Source organism: Megascapheus bottae, chromosome 9 (assembly GCF_031878675.1).
Source record: "Megascapheus bottae isolate mThoBot1 chromosome 9, mThoBot2.hap1, whole genome shotgun sequence".
NCBI lineage: Eukaryota > Metazoa > Chordata > Mammalia > Rodentia > Geomyidae > Megascapheus > Megascapheus bottae.
Genome location: NC_143517.1, coordinates 46,445,793 through 46,462,009, shown reverse-complemented (window position 1 = coordinate 46,462,009; position 16,217 = coordinate 46,445,793). Strand labels below are relative to the sequence as shown.

At 39.1% G+C, this 16,217-nt stretch overlaps 1 protein-coding gene across 1 annotated transcript in view; it reads right to left on the bottom strand.

The window, feature by feature from the left end:
• The window catches only part of Pkhd1l1 (PKHD1 like 1), a 147,867-nt gene extending 143,760 nt beyond the window's left edge, over positions 1-4,107 (bottom strand). The window contains exons 1-2 of the mRNA XM_090339272.1: positions 3,999-4,107; positions 1,281-1,370 (exon numbers count right to left, since the gene is read on the bottom strand). Coding sequence (XP_090195398.1) covers positions 1,281-1,370; positions 3,999-4,074 — 166 coding nt within the window. The 5' untranslated portion in view covers positions 4,075-4,107. The remainder of the gene's footprint in view (positions 1-1,280; positions 1,371-3,998) is intronic.
• Between the last annotated feature and the right edge of the window lie 12,110 nt (positions 4,108-16,217).

Genomic DNA, 16,217 nt, shown 5'->3' with positions numbered 1-16,217 from the left:
ACAGATATACCATGGACTCAAAACTTTATATTGAAACCTATATTGAGATATGATTGACATAACAAAGCTGTACTGTATACAATTTTGATATAATTATATACCTGTAAAGAATTACTAAAAGCAGTCGGGCATGGTGTCTCATGCATGTAATCTTAGCTACTCCGGAGATTAAGATCTGAGGATCTCTGTTCAAAGCCAGCCCGGGGAACTAAAATCAGTGAGATTCATATTTCCAGTTAACCACCAGAAAATCTGAAGTGGTGCTGTGGTTCAAGAGGTAAGGTGGTAGCCTTGAGCTGAAGAGCTCAATGATAGTGCCCAGGACAAGGGGTAGGGACATAGCCTTGAGCTGAAGAGCTCAATGATAGCACCCAGGCCCAGAGTTTAAGTCCCACAACCCCTCCCCACCCCACACAAAAGAATTACTAAAAGCAAGGAGTTTGCCCTAGTGGTAGAGTGCTTGCCTAGCATACATGAATGCCGGGGTTCAATTCCTCAGTACCATATATATAGAAAATGCCAGAAGTGGTGCTATGGCTCAAGTGGTAGAGCTCTAGCTTTGAAAAAGCCCAAGGACAGTGCACAGACCCTGAGTTTAATCCCCAGGACTGGGGGAAAAAAGAATTACTAAAAGCAAATCTATAAGTATATCTACCATCTCCAAATGTTTGCCTTGATCTTTTCTTTATTCAAAGCAAACAAACAACAACCCCAAAAAGCCTTGTACACTGGGAACCAGTGAATCACCTTGTAATCCTACCTACTCAGGAAGCTGATAAGATCTGAGAATCATGGTTCAAAGCCAGCATTGATGAGAAGTCTGTGAGACTCTTGTCTCCATCAAACTACCAAAACAGCCAGAAGTAGAGATGTGACTCAAGTGGTAGAGGGCTAGTCTTAAACAAAAGAAACTCAGAGACAGCACTCAGACCCTGAGTTCAAGCCCCAGGACCAGCACACACACACACACACACACACACACACACACACACACACACACACACCTTGCAATAAGAACACTTAACCTATGATTGATTGTCTCAGCAAAAATTTAAGTATAAAATACCGCACTTCTAACTCTATATGCTATGGTGTACAGCAAATCAATATAACTTACTCAATTTGCATACTGCTCCTATAAAACAGCAAAAGTAGTATTTAGACTGACCTCTGAGAAAGCAATGTAAAATAACCTGTAAAATACATCAGACTTGGTGTTCACATAGAGAAAGGAGGAGAAAAAGAGGAAGAGAGAGGGAAAGGGAGAAACTTGACTATACCTTCTCCTTTGATAGTCAGCCTCGTGGCTCCATTTATACTTCCATATTTAGGCATTACTTCTGTAACTTTCGGAATTGTTTTAGAACCATCTGAAAGATACACAAGAACACTCCAGTTAAAATGGCCAGGCTCTTCATTTCAAGCACGACAGTTTGTGCTAGTTATTACAAACTTATTTTAAAAAGATGCAAAAATAATAGTAGTTCAAGTGATTCAAGTGCTAAAATATGTCTAGGTTCAATTTTGGACACCATGAAAAAATTTGACAGGAATTGAAGTTAGTATTAACTTACTTCAATCCTTTAGTTAATGCTTAGTAGTAACTAATTCCTTAGTTACTACTTAGTTAAAGGTTAGTTAATCCTCACTGGATTCAGGCGTTACAGAGGGGATTCCATTTTCATCAGTCTGACTTATCATTTTAGAAGATATTTACTTAACTCTGAGTGTCAGGAAGTGCTCTTGTAACTGCAGATCTGTACCATACTCAGCAGACCCCTCACACAGCATCAGATTGTAACGAAGTAGAGAAATCATTATAAACATGTAAGCAAGGTGCAACAGTAGGTAGATTTAAAGAATTGCTCAAGCACAGAAAAAGAGTAGTGTGCCTTAAGAAAAGCTTCCACAGGAGGCGATTTCAGAAAAGGTAATTTCTGAGATCCTTCTCTGTGCTAATGATGCTAAGGTCTTAGTGTAAAAGTAATGCAGTTTGTTGAGTGAATTAGTGAAAATTACTAACAAACTGGGAAATTTTCCAGGGGTTATAGAAATGCTTATCAGTCTTAATTTTGTGACAGTTAACTTAGTACAGTGAGGGTCACAGGTGCCTTAGAAGCCGCATTTCTCTTCTACTGCTGCAGCCACAGCCACATCAGTTTCCAGAAGGCAATGGATCTACTGCTGTTAATTACGTGCAAATATTAGGAAATAGAAAGCTGTTTGGGGAAACACAGGGCAAGTGATCTTCTTGCTTTCTTCTTTTTTTCATCGGTCATGGGGCTTGAACTCTGAGCCTAGGCACCATCCCTCAAGGCTAGCACTCTACCATTTGAGCCACAGCATCACTTCTGATTTTCCAGTGGCTAATTGGAGATGAGTCTCATGGATTAGTACACATTTAGGACTCTCCTCGTATTGGATTACAATGGTGTAAAACCTAGGTACATAATATCATATAGGATGAGGCTAAATGAAAGGATCTCCAGGATATGGAAACAAGAGCTTTATAATGTGTGATTGTTGTTCTTACTGCATTATGTTATTTCTCTTCTCCTTTGTTGCCCTTTGGTTAATCTCATCTTATTATTGTATCTGACTTTGTTACCTGGTCTATTGTATATGTTTATTTGAAATAGGAAAGGGAACTGGGGAAAACAAGATGGTTGGGAGGGGGTGGAAGGAAGGAGGAAAAGGGGGACAAAAACATGAGAAGGAGTGTCAATGTGTGAGAAATAATGCACCTACTATCTGGCAAATGTAATTATAACTCCTCTATATATTACCCGGACAATAAAAATAAAATAAAATAATTTTTTTAAAAAGCATGTCCAAATCTATAAAAAAAAAAGTCTCACGGACTTTCAAACGTGAGCTGGCTTTGAATTATGATCTTCAGATCGCAGCCTCCTGAGTAGCTAGTATTGCAGGTGTGAGCCAGTGGCGCCTGGCCTTCTTCTATTCAGAAAACTGCAACTAATTATTATTTTCAAAATTGAGACCAGGCTAGCCTCAAAGTTGTGTTCCTCCTGCCTCATCCTCCCAAGAGCTGGGAGTTCTATGAGTGCACTGTAACTCCTGGTTAGTAAGTCCTTAAAGAAAACTCAAAGATACACAGAAGCTACACATATTTATTTTCTGCTTAAGCAGAGTAGAATTGATAATTAAGTTGGAGGTTAAATCAATTCTCAAAATGGAACCATTTAAATGTAGACAAAACAAAATTTATTATTTGAAGTGGATGTCTGAGAGGTCAAGAAAATTATAATCAGTTTATTCCTTTGTGAAAATGGTGTCCTGGGATCTTGACCCACAATAGAAAAGCTTTATGTATCTATACTTTGAGTCTGTCTTTTTCAAGAATTTCAAAATGTTCTTGCTTGTGGTGCCTACTGACTCCTGGCACCTGACAGCCAAGACTTGGGCACTGCAGGGAGGGAGTTGGATGCTATCTTCAGCTGGTGTTCCCTGGTCTATCTCAAGTTCATCCTTCTCTTATCTCAGCAGACAACTCCAATTTCTTATCTTATCACTTTCCTCCCAGGCCTCTCCAGGCTATTACTCTGAAGACTCCAGGCAACTTTCCCTGGAAGTGACTGACACCATCCTAAAGCCCCAACCACTCCTGCCTTTCAGGCGGATGGACGCCATCCCTTCAGTGGCCCGGGCACTACAAGGGTGAGGAAAAAGAGCATTCGGGTTGTGTCTGCTCATCCCTGACTCCCCTTCTTGATGCTGTCACCTGGAAGGGCAGGAAGGAAGGAAGCTTTGCTGAGTTGAAAACAGTTAAAACCATTTCTCACGTTCTCTGTCTCCATCTCTCTCACACACTCTCTTTTTCTTGGGCGTCTGTTAGCCCTAGCTTCCAGGCTGGGCAAGGCAGCCACAGTCTCTGCCTAGGGCAGGGGCCGGGGGTCTGGGCTCTTTGTGGATATCAGAAGCAGGGTCATCGTCTCTGCTGACCTGTGCACGTCTCCCTAACGCCACACCCCGCTTACCTGTGCCAAGATCTGCCGCACACAGAAGCAGGGCGCAGAGACTCCAAGTTTCCAGGCGGCGCCACAGGTGCGCCATCACGGAGCCAGCGCGGCCGCGTGCACCTCTCAAGGCCGCCAGCATTGGATTCCAGCGCCCAGCCACAGGTCCCAGGAGCTGGGGCCAATTTGGCTAAGAGCCCCGCCCCGCCCCGCCCCGCCCCGCGCTCTCCTGCCTCCCACTCACAGACCCATGCAGGGCACACACACACAAACACACGCACGCGCGCGCGCACACACACACACACACACACACACACACACACACACACACACACACACACACACCTCTACAGCCTTTACTGGAAAACCAAGCCTGCCCCACCCTCGCCCTGCCTGTCCTGTCCCTCCCCCCTCCCCCCACGTACCAGTCTCTAACCATCTGATTTGCACCCCTAAATCGCATGCATTCCATACCTTACTCTTTTTGGTGGGAGGAATCAATCAATGGTGCATTTCTCCAGGAAATCGGTCTACAGTTCCCCCCCCCCTCTTTGATAAAATTCTGGGTTTACATACTTGTCTGTCTGCCTTGGTCATTAATCCTCCTTAAATGAATTAACGTTTAAAATCATCTAGTACACACACTTTCATTTATTTTTCCTCCGCCTGCTCTCTGTCTTTGTCTCTGTCTCTGTCTCTATCTCTCTCTCTTACACACACACACACACACACACACACACACACACAACACTTAAAGATGTTATCTCTTCACTTGACAATGGTAAACAACAACAACAATGGTGGCAGTGGTAGTAGTAGTAGTAATAATAATAATAGTAGTAAGTATTTTAAACTGTTCTAAAGAGTATTACTCTTGCTACCCCTACTGTGCTAGCAGGTGACCTGCAAAGGAATATTAAGTAACTTCTCAGGAGCACACACTGAGGCGATATAGCTGTGAAACACCTCAGTGGCAATTGCCACTCAAATATCTCAGCCTCAGGTCAATAGGCCTCTGGAGAAAGCCTGGTGACACATGGGCCAAGTACCCATGCCCTAAACCTGAGGGTGCCAGGGAGCACAGGTCTGAGAACTGAAAAATGCTGAGCCTATGAAATATGCACTTGTCCCTTACTGAATGTTCCCCGAGACTATTTCAAATTCTCTTCCCTATTCCTAACATCCCATTCTCAATATTTCTTGGCTGTTTTTTTCTTCCTATTGAAAGATACCACTGCTGGAAGTGTGGTTTAGTGATAGAGCCCCTATCTAGCAAGCCGTGAGGCCTTGAGGTCAAATCCCCATGGGGAGGGGGGCACTAAAATGAAAACAATCAGAAACTCTCCAATTCAACTTTCAGTTTCTTTTGAAATGACCTCTCTTGCTGGGGTGTGGTGTTCTTACAAGGTAGATAAGAAATTGAATGTGGGGAAAATATTAACATAACAACATTTGTTAGAAAATTTGTATCATTCTTATGTAGGAATCTATAAATCACTAAGATAACCACACAAAGAAATGAGGTATGACACCATGCCTATGAACTTTGAGCTATATCATCATTATTGTGAATCACTTTCTGCTGAGACTTGATTATCATGAGGTACGAATGTGTTAACACCTGACAGGTTCTTGTTTCATAGAGACTATATAAGCTTACAGCGTTAGGCTGTAGTCTTGGGCTGTATCCCTTCCGACCCCATCTATTACTTGTCTTTTCCTTTCCTTTTCTTTTCTCATCCTCACCCCCTGATTAGGTACCCCGCCTTGCTGCCGGCTGGCTCCAGCACTTAGGTATACGTATGATTCCCTTTTTCTGTACTTTTGAAATTATTTATGTATAGAAAGCTTTGAAATCTCTTTTTCACCTTTTGCTTCCTTTTCCTCCCTTCCTCTCTCCCTCCCCCCTGTCCCCTTTTCTTTCTTTCTTCCTCCTGTTTGGTCACACTTTCAGGAAGAAATACTTTTCTTTCATCTCATAGTTTCCTTTGTGCCTTTTTTTTTCCTTTGTGCTTTTTTAAAAATGGCTTTCCAACTTATTGTTTCCCCAATGTTCCTTATCTCATCTCTAATTAATCTCCTTTCTTCCTGCCTTTCTTTCCTTGCCAAAAAAAAAAAAATGTACTGTTCAGTAAGTAAAGACTAAAAACAAACAAAAAACTCTTTACCCTTTTAAAAATTATGACAAAGTCCCAAATTTGCTCTTATACTTGTGTGTATGTATCTGTCCAGGGGCAGGAACTCAGGGCCTGGATGCTGTCCCTGAGCTTTTTTGGTCAAGGCTAGTGCTCCACCACTGAAGTCACATCTCCACTTCAAGCTTTATGCTAGTTACTTGGCAATAAAGGGGGGCGGGGGATGGCTATGAACTATGATCCTAAAATCTCAATCTATTGCGTAGCTTGGATTACAGGCATGAACCACAGGTACCCAGTTGCTTTCATACTTTCTTTTCTTCTTCTTTTTTCTATTTTTGCCAGTCCTGGGGGTTGAACTTGGGGCCTGGGCACTGTCCTTGGACTTTCTCAAGGTTAGGGCTCTACTACTTGAGCCACAGCACCACTTTCTGCTTTTACTGTATATGTGGTACCAAAGAATGCATCCTAAACAAGCACTCCACCACTAGTCCATGCTCCTGGCCCTAGTTTTTATACTTTCTTAAAAGAGCTTCCTATTTTAGAAAACTGCTGTTTAGGCTCACTATGCACCTGTATCTTATTCATCCATTCTAAAAAGCCATTTGTGATCTAAAGTCTATCTTATTTACTTGCTAGAGAGGGGAATATGATGGTAGAAGGATGGAGCGGGGATAAAGAAGTGGAGTTGATAGAATATAAAATTGTCCTTCCAGTTAAATATACACCATGGAAAAATTGTATTTAAGGGCAATCTACTATGGTCTCATATGTTCTCTATAATGTTTAGGACTTGTATGAAAAACTTTCATAGTTGTATCTAAACTCAAGTCTAACTCAGCTTTCCAAAGTTTTATTTAGTAAATGTGATGACTTTGGTTCAGAAAAGAGGAAAAAAATAGATGAGCAAAATGTAGTATTTAATTTTTGGAATACTACAAACATTTCAGTATGTTTTTCATATCATTCAGCCTATTCCTGACATATTCTCATTTATAGAATCAGAAGCTCCTGACCATAGCTCAGTGGTAGAGCATTTGACTGGTATTAGCAAAGCCCTGGATTTGATCCCCAGAAACAAAATCATACATACATACATACAAAACATTTATCTAAATCACAATTAAATTATATTTCTATAAACTCATCCAAAGTTTAACTTATACTAAATTTAATTTTTTTTTCCGGTCATGGGGCTTGAACTCTGGGCCTGGGTATTGTCCCTGAGCTCTGCAGCTCAAGGCTACCTCCCTACCTCTTGAGCCATAAAGCCACTTCTGGTTAGTTGGAGATAAGTCTCATAGACTTTTTAGTGCTGGGCTGTATTTGAACAGCAATCCTCAGATCTCAGCCTCCTGAGTAGCTAGGACTACAGATGTGAGCCATAGCACCCGGCTTTAAATTTAATTTTAAAACAGCAGAAATATATCAGAATTAGCCTAAGCAACTCCCATATTTAAATTTGTTTTATTAATGAGTGAAATATGTATTCAAAAATTGCAAAGACAATGAATTAAATATTTTTGTTAATATTGATACATTGTTTTTGGTAAAGTTGCTAATCATTACTACTTAATATTACAGTCTTTAAATTTAGTAAATCTGGTAAATAATTAATTGGCAGATCAGTATTTACCTGACTTTCTCCTAATTTTGGCTTACTTCTAGACAGAAAGGAAGAAAAGAGGTGAAGAGAACACCTTCAGGAACACTAATTTTGAAGAAGAAGATGGAGAATAATATGGAGTGAAGAAATAACATGCCTAAAATTATTCAAAGGAATTGAATTTCCAGAAAGATGTTAGAAAAATTCTGTACTACTTAAGAGTTCTAAGTGATATTATTATTCCTTTCTAAGCAATTGCTTTCGATAGGAATTATTATTTCAGTAACTTTTGGGAGTCAGATGGCAAAACATTGAGATGTATATAGTTATCCAGTTGATAGTAAAATTAATTTTAACTTCAACTAGATAGTTATACATGCCTTGAGAGCAAGGATATGATTAGTACTTTTCTTTTTACTGGTACCTCCAAAAATGTTTGAGTCATAGTTTCAACCGCCTCTTCTTTCTGATACAAACTGTGTTAAAGATATTAAACTAGACTGTGATCTTTGCTTATGGGGAAAAAATACAGTGGGAATTCATCTCCAAAAGCCTTTGAGAATTTTGGTGACTTTTGAGACAAGATTATTATGACTATGTAAAGTGATCTGAAGAAGCTTTAACTTTGTGCTATGATTTGAATATTTATGTTTCTTTGTAATTCATGTCTTGAAATCCTAACTTCCAGGGTTGTAGGGTCTTTGAGGGGAAGTGATTATGTGATGAGAACAGAACCCTCATGAAAAAAATGAGTGTCGGTATAAACTAGGCCCAAGGAAGCTCATGGACCCCTTCTGCCATAGGACCATACATCAACAAGATGCTCTCTATAAAGCAGGGTATGCTATTCACTGGACACCATATATTCCATCACCACAGCCCCCTGTTCTTTCCAAACATCCAAAACTGAGAAATAAATTGCTTCCGAGCCATTCTAATGTGCCCTTTTGTCCTAGCAGTCTAAAGAGACCAAGACATTTCATTTAGAAGTCAGATCAATCATAACATCAACAGTCTTAGTATTTATACAATTCAAACAAAGAACTGAAATTGGTGGCATGTCTAGCATGAAATGTATGTTGTTGTTCAATACTATCCGGTACTTCACTGTTTTTTTTTAAACAGCCTGTCTTTATACCGATGATTTAAAATAAAATGCAATTTTAAACTGATCTGTATGTGAAATGTACTACCTTTTTTTAGGAGGATAGGTCGGTCATGGAGCTTGAACTCATAGCTTGGGAACTGTCCCTGAGCTTTCTCCCTCAAAGCTAGTGCTCTGCAACTTTGACATGGCACCATTTCCAGTTTTCTGATAATTAATTGGAAAGAAGAGTCTCAAGGACTTTCATGCCCTTGCTGGCTTTGAACAGTGATCCGCAGATCTCAGCCTCCTGAGTAGCTAAGATTACAGGTATGAGCCACAGCACCTTGTATTACCTTTTTGTTGTTTTTAATAACAAATGTATAAAGATTGTAAATTTATTTAGAAATATCTTGATATGACATTTTAATATCAATTGTATCCAGTTTAATTCCATAAATTTTATTTTTCACAACTGTTTTTGTTTATTTTGTGCCAATTCTGGGGTTTGAACTCAGGGCCCGGATGCTATTTCTAAGCTTTTGTGCTCAAGGCTACCACTCTATTTCTTGAGACAGCTCCATGTCTGCCTACTTCTTGAGGCACAGCTTCACGTCTGACATTTTGGTGGCTTCTTGAAGATCAGAATCTCACAGACTTTCCTGCTTGTGATACACTTCAAACCATGATCCTAAGGTCTCAGCTTCCTGAGTATATATGATTACAGCAGTGAGCGACTGTCAGGGTTTTTAGTCCTTTGTCCCTCCCAACCTGCAAGAGGGATAGAGAGAACACGCCCAGACCAGGACAAGCCCAGAGAGGAAGGGTCAGCTGACTGCCCCCAGCCCTTCCTACTTGGAGGACAATCAGACAATCAGAGAGACCCATCAGGCAGGAACTCATTTATTGAGGAATACATTCAGTTAGTATAGGATGCAGGAGCCAATCAGCACAAAGGTGGGCAGGGCGGTGGGAGGTAGGTAAAGAAGGGGAATCAGGTGCTGTCCAGGAGGGCGAAAGTGTTAGGGGCCAATCCAGAGGTAGCCTTACTTACATCACAAAACCACAGCCAAGTCTTCCAACCAGGTGACAGGCAGGTTGGGTCCCAAAACCAGGAAATGAGCACTGGGCCACGAGGGAGGCCTTCTTTTCTACAGCATAGGTTTCCATTTCCCTGATGTGACGTGCCCTACAAGCGCCAAGCATATTTTGAAGCATTTTATATATTATACCATGCCTTCATTTGAATTCCAAAGGAACACAGAAAAGGTTAAAGAAACAAGTAAAGATTGTTTTGAAAATAGGCTGTATGATTAGGATTTGGGAAACTGAGGCCCAATGAGAAATTAGCAGTAGTCATGAGTTAGGATGAAAGCAGACAGTGTTGCTGTACAAAAATCAAGAGAATGGCTCTGAGGAAGGGGAATCCTCACAAGTCATCAGTGCTATCCAGATATTGACAAAGGCAGCAATCTTTCCTGACCTATCCCTGAATAGCTCCAGTGAAATAACAATTTCCTTGGGATCAAATTGAGTGAGTTGTATGGGAAATAAAGAAATATAAGACTATATTTATAGTCAACCCAAGTAACAAGTCTTGTTTAGAATATCAGAGAAACAGTATTATTTCCTAAGGGAGACCAATACTCAAGACAGAGTTTTATAAAAGGAGGCAAATACCAGGCCAGGAGTTTGGCCTAGTGGTAGAGTGCTTGCCTAGCATGCACTAAGACCGGGGTTTATTTCCTCGGTACCACATGCATAGAAAAAAGTTGGAAGTGGTGCTGTAGCTCAAGTGGTAGAGCTCTAGCCTTGAGAAAGTCCAAGGATAGTGCTCAGACCCTGAGCTAAAGCCCAGGACTTGCAAAACAAAACAAAACAAAACATGTTCTGTTCATTAGAAAGTTTACTCTTAAGAGAATGAAACTCTTGTTGGGCCATTTCAAAATTATCTGTGATAAACACATGTATAGATCCTTCCATTAGATTTCTATTTTCTTTCTACCTTTCTCTTACTCCATATTTGGCACATATCCTATTTGTTGTTGTTAAATAATCTGGGAATAGTTATAGTAACCATTTATCCTAATACACAATAAGGAACATGGACATTCTTCATAAATATAACTAACTGTAACACTCAAGACATTTAAAAGTGAAACCAGTACTCTATGTTTATAATTCTTGATTCTATTTATATATTTATTAAACATAATATGCTGCTTTCTTTTAGTGTAGCACATTTCTATATTGTTTTCTTCTTATCCTTTAAAAAAAATGTTTCATTCCTTGATAACCATGGCCTTGGTCGACTGTTGCCATGTTAATATCACAAAAAAAACCCCCACCAATTTCAGAATGTTGTAGTTGTCATTTTTGAAACAAGACGGGATTGTGAAATTCTTTGACAGGGTTCTGATCAGGAGCATACACAGAACATGCTTTCATGGTAGTTAAGCTTAAATTATGATCAATCAGGTCTGTTGTGCTGGGGAAAAAAGAGAAATGGACATGAAAGGCAATTATAACAGCAGGTAAGGGAAGTGAGAACAGAGCAGTGATGGTAGAGAATGCAGTTATTTTACTGATATATAAAATCAGCATCAAGTAACATTTGAATAAAAAACATAAAAATGCAACTGATAAACATGCAAGTTCTGTCACTATGTCTGTTTGAAAATCTACTTTTGTTTTTTTTTTTTAATGGATAGGGTAAAATATGAGTACCACTGCTAGGTGAACAGTGCAACAATATATATTCGACTTAATGTCACTTCTCTGATGAGGAGCAGCTATGCTTTCCTACATGTCAGAATCCCTACCAAAACAGGAGAAGGCTTTGATAGGCCAACTAACAGTGGGAACCATTAAGTGGCAAAGTAATTAAGCATATAAAAGGCAGAATGGAGAGACAGTATTTCTATATTTTCAGCACCTGAGCTAGATCGAATGTGCCTCAAAACATGCCATACACTGTTAATTACAGGATTAGGAGTCATTTCTATGTCAATTATCCTACTTTGTGTAACTTAACCCAGGTATCTGCCCAGAAAGTATACATTCTTGAAGGATATGCCCTCAGCAAAAACTTTAGAGTACGAAGACCTTTGGAAAAACAAATTTATCATCACTTACTTCTGGGAACTGAGCTGGCACAAAGTGGAAACATTTCTGAATGTGAGAAGCACAGCACTAACTCCTGTATTCACCACTACTGTAGGAACAACACTGCAGCTTCAGTGGACTTGTTTTTTTAGTAGCTTTGATTTTCTAAAAACTATTGTCATCATAAGCCCTTCATTGAGCATTCACATGAATTGGAGAATATATGTGATCTATTTATAATTTCTTGATGTGATATAAGATTTAAAAAGAACAAGTATCACCTTTAACACTGAAAATGCTTTGTCTTCCATTTGTTAAACATTCTTCAGGCTAGGAAGTAGCTCAGTGGCACAGTGCTTGCAGACCACAAGAAGCCCTATGTTTGATTCTTTTTGATTTTCTCAGTATCATGAAAAACAAACAAATTCAATCCCAGAAAGCAGATGAACTAGAATTTAAGGCATAGTCTATATTTAAATCAACATCCTTTCTGAATTATTGAATTGGCTTCACAAAATGATTACAAGCTCAAAAATACCTGCATCTTGTTGTTGCTTCCATGTTACATTATGCCAGAGGCATTTTCTTAAGTACTTACATTAAGTTTAATTCACTGACACTCTCATCTTGAAAAAGCTGGCTGGCCTGAATTAGAACTGGGTCAGTTATAAGGAGCCTCATAGAACACCAAAATGCAGGCTCTGAGCGCTCTCTAGTGGCTGATCAATGGAACATCCAAATGTAATTTGAAAGAGAACAGGAACATCTAAACTTGGTTGCCATAGTCATTTTTATTTCTATTGATTAAAGATAATTTATTAATCTGCTTTAAGGCACTAAGGACTAAAAGACAAACAGGACATAGTTCATGCATAGAAGAATGAAGTTTGTAAAAGTGAGTACAAATAGTTTTAATCCTTACTGCTTGCTGAGTGTTATAGTGATATTTACTCTATTTCTCTGGAATTAACTTGGTTATCTTTATATTTGTACGTTTTCTAATGGCAACTACTAATTGGATTCTTCTGAGAAAAAAGGCATCTATTTCCATCCAAGAGGCAATTCCTGTATGTATAGAAAATTACAAAACACACTATGGACTGAGTTCTTGCTAGGAGAACATAAATCTGGTTAGCCTTTCTTATTATTCTACTAGTATTTAAGTCTTGGTTTAACTGCTGCCAGGTCTGCAGTATCATATCTGCTATCTAGATATGGAAACTTGAGGCAGAAGAGTCAGTCCTACCTGTTAATTCAGCATTATCGAGATTAGAACCCCAATGGTTTGACTGTAACTACGTTTTCTTAGTAGATTGATCCAGCTTTTCTGTGGTTCCTGATGGTAAATATAAAGAATTTTATGAAGTCAATAACACAAGGGCTTTCACAAGGGCTACACACACACACACACTTCACTACCAACATGGCCCACAGAGCAGCTGTCACAGGTCTCTCATTTTTTTAATCAGGTTATGAAAAGTCCCATATCCAGTTACTAATCCCTAGCATCACCCAGTCCCTGGCTTGGCACTGCTCAACAAAATGATATACTTGTACTGCCAGAGCAAAGTGATTACATGAATAATTTAGCAGTGCATACTTTAATCTCATGAGAAGCTTATGCTGATCCTAATTATACCCACCCAGTGCAGTCATGTCACTGTATTAAATGTCCACTTCTGGGCGTCAACGGGTGTAGTTGTTAAAGAATGCATTCATAGTTCAATTAAGTCAATGATGAGAGTTGTGATGTTCTGAAGGTGATTTATTTTCAAGCAATGAATGGCTCTAGATGCAAACTACTTCTATGATGTCAAAGAAACCTTAAAGTGGAGATGGAAGAGTTCTTAACATGACCACTTTAAGTTTATGCTCTTTAATACTAAGTTGCTATGACATAGTCAATTTAGCTATTGTTTTTCCATTTCAAAAATTTCCTGTCTTCATTTTCACGTATCATCTTTTGCACTATTAAGAGTGACTGACAATTTCTGGCTTGTTTCCACACAGAATTATGAAACTAAAAGCATTAATTCTAATCATGAACACTGTTCAAAGAGGCAGGAAGGTGAAGCAAGTGTAATGAAATGGACTACCACATTGTTATATGTGGAGATGTTGCAGTGAAACCCTCTTGTATAATAAACTCATAAAAGTCTATTATTTCTGACATTCTCTATGTAGCATTTAAGATGGTTTCCTTTTTAATAATGGAAAATAAGCACCTTATCATTTTTAACATTGTTTTGTAATACCTGAAAGAAAAATATTTTCTGGGCAGGGTTTTGTGATTTATGTGTACCTCTTGGGCTGAAAACACAGAATAACCCGTTTGTCCTGACACTTAAATTCTTTACAAAGATAAAAAGGTTTATGAAACAGTAAACCAATAATGTGAACTTTTCCCTAAATTACACCCCATTTATTGTTACCTGTTCTCATAGCCCATGTGCTTTCCTTCACTTATTCTTCCCTTTCTTGTTCACTCAGAAATGGGTATCACAGACTATTTTTTATAAAAATAGTTTTGGGAGTTTGGCCTAATGGTAGAGTGCTTGCCTAGCAAGCACGAAGACCGGAGTTCAATTCCTCTGTACTACATACATAGAAAAATACGGAAGTGGTGCCGAGGCTCAAGTGGTAGAGCTCTAGCCTTGAGAAAGTCCAAGGACAGTGCTCAGGCCCTGCGCTCAAGACCAGGACTGGCAAAAAGAAAGAAAGAAAAAAATATATGTATATATGTATTTAAATAAATAAAGTCTTTTCCTCCCCACCAGGAAGCACATGTAATAGTTTAAGGACTACTTGAAAACAAATGAACAGCTGAACTGTTTCATATAGAAAAACAGTATGGGGAGAGGATGCACGGTACTTATAAATCAACATGTCAAATGGTAACACCTTTGTAGAACTACTTATCGATAAAAAGCTAAATTAAAAAATGGGTTACCAGTGGGGAACCTAAATCAAAGGAGTTTCAGTTCTAGAGCAAGTAGGACTAAGAGGGAAGGCCTTTCTATGTTTATGGATCCTCAAAAGTATTAACAGATGGAGCAATAAGATACTTTGGGAGACTAGAGTAGTGTCACATTTAGTAAGTCTAAGCATTATGCAAAGACTGGATTTTATTCTGCCCTGATTATTTCAAGCAAGGGATAAAAGGATCACACTTGAATTTTAGTAAGGCCATAGAGGCAATGGTGTGGAAGCAATACTAGAAAGCATGCAAGGAAATATTAGAAGTCTTTAGCAATCACCTGGACTAGTTTAGGGGCAACAATTTACAGCCTTGCTAATCTCAACAGCTGTCTTGTATCAGCAGCAGCATACACATAAATTAGGCTGTCTTTAGAAATACAGGGATCTTGTACCATTATCTCTTACCTTCAGAAACAGCATTTAAGATGCATCTTGGGAAATCTGTGTTTAGCAGGTACTATTCAGAGAAAGACAGCAGGGGTGGTTACTAGGGAGGAACGTAATTGCTATTTTAGTTACAGTCAGTTGGAAGTGTTGGTGAATATCCATGGAAGTACATACAGCTGAAGCTAGAAATAAGTCTTGCTTGGACACAGAGGTTAGCATTTATCAACCTGTTGGTATTTGAAATCATGGTCTGACCCATTTCCTGGATGTGCCCAGGGAAAGTACATCCAGTTAAGTCAGGCAGAGAACTCAGAAGAGAGCCCTAAAAACATTACTTAAAAGTCACATACAGTAACAGATATTGGTATTCCACAAGAAACAGAAGGAACTTCCATTGGTAGGAAGGAACAATATGAGGACTGGGGTGAGAGTTCCAAGTGGCAGGATAGTCAACATTCTCACTTTGCAGCAGAGGTCACATAAGAACAGACAAAGAGTCCATTGGATATAGCAATCCTGATGTCCTAGTAAAGCTAATGGATGAAGATTAATTTCCATTAAGTTCTTTCTTGACCTTAGTATGTGGGGATGCAATTTACAGATTCTGCTTTCAAAGTTCAGATGAGTAGAGTATTGTGAGAGGAGCTTGGTGTGCAGCCAGCTTGCAAATGTTCTCTCTTCTACTAGATGGCAAATTCTTTGAAGCATAAGGAAGGCACAGAAAGATGAGTAAAACCCAGTCCTAACTCTCAGAGTTTGTAACAAATATGGGAAAAAAAAGTGAATAACCATAGTACAAGATGGGATATTACAATTTATAAAACAGAATGGGGATTCACAAGAGGAATACACCATATGTAGACAATCAGGAAAGGCTGTTACCTCCTGCTGTTAGCACAGTTAATTGCACATACTAAGTACTTTATATTAATTGCTCATTATTT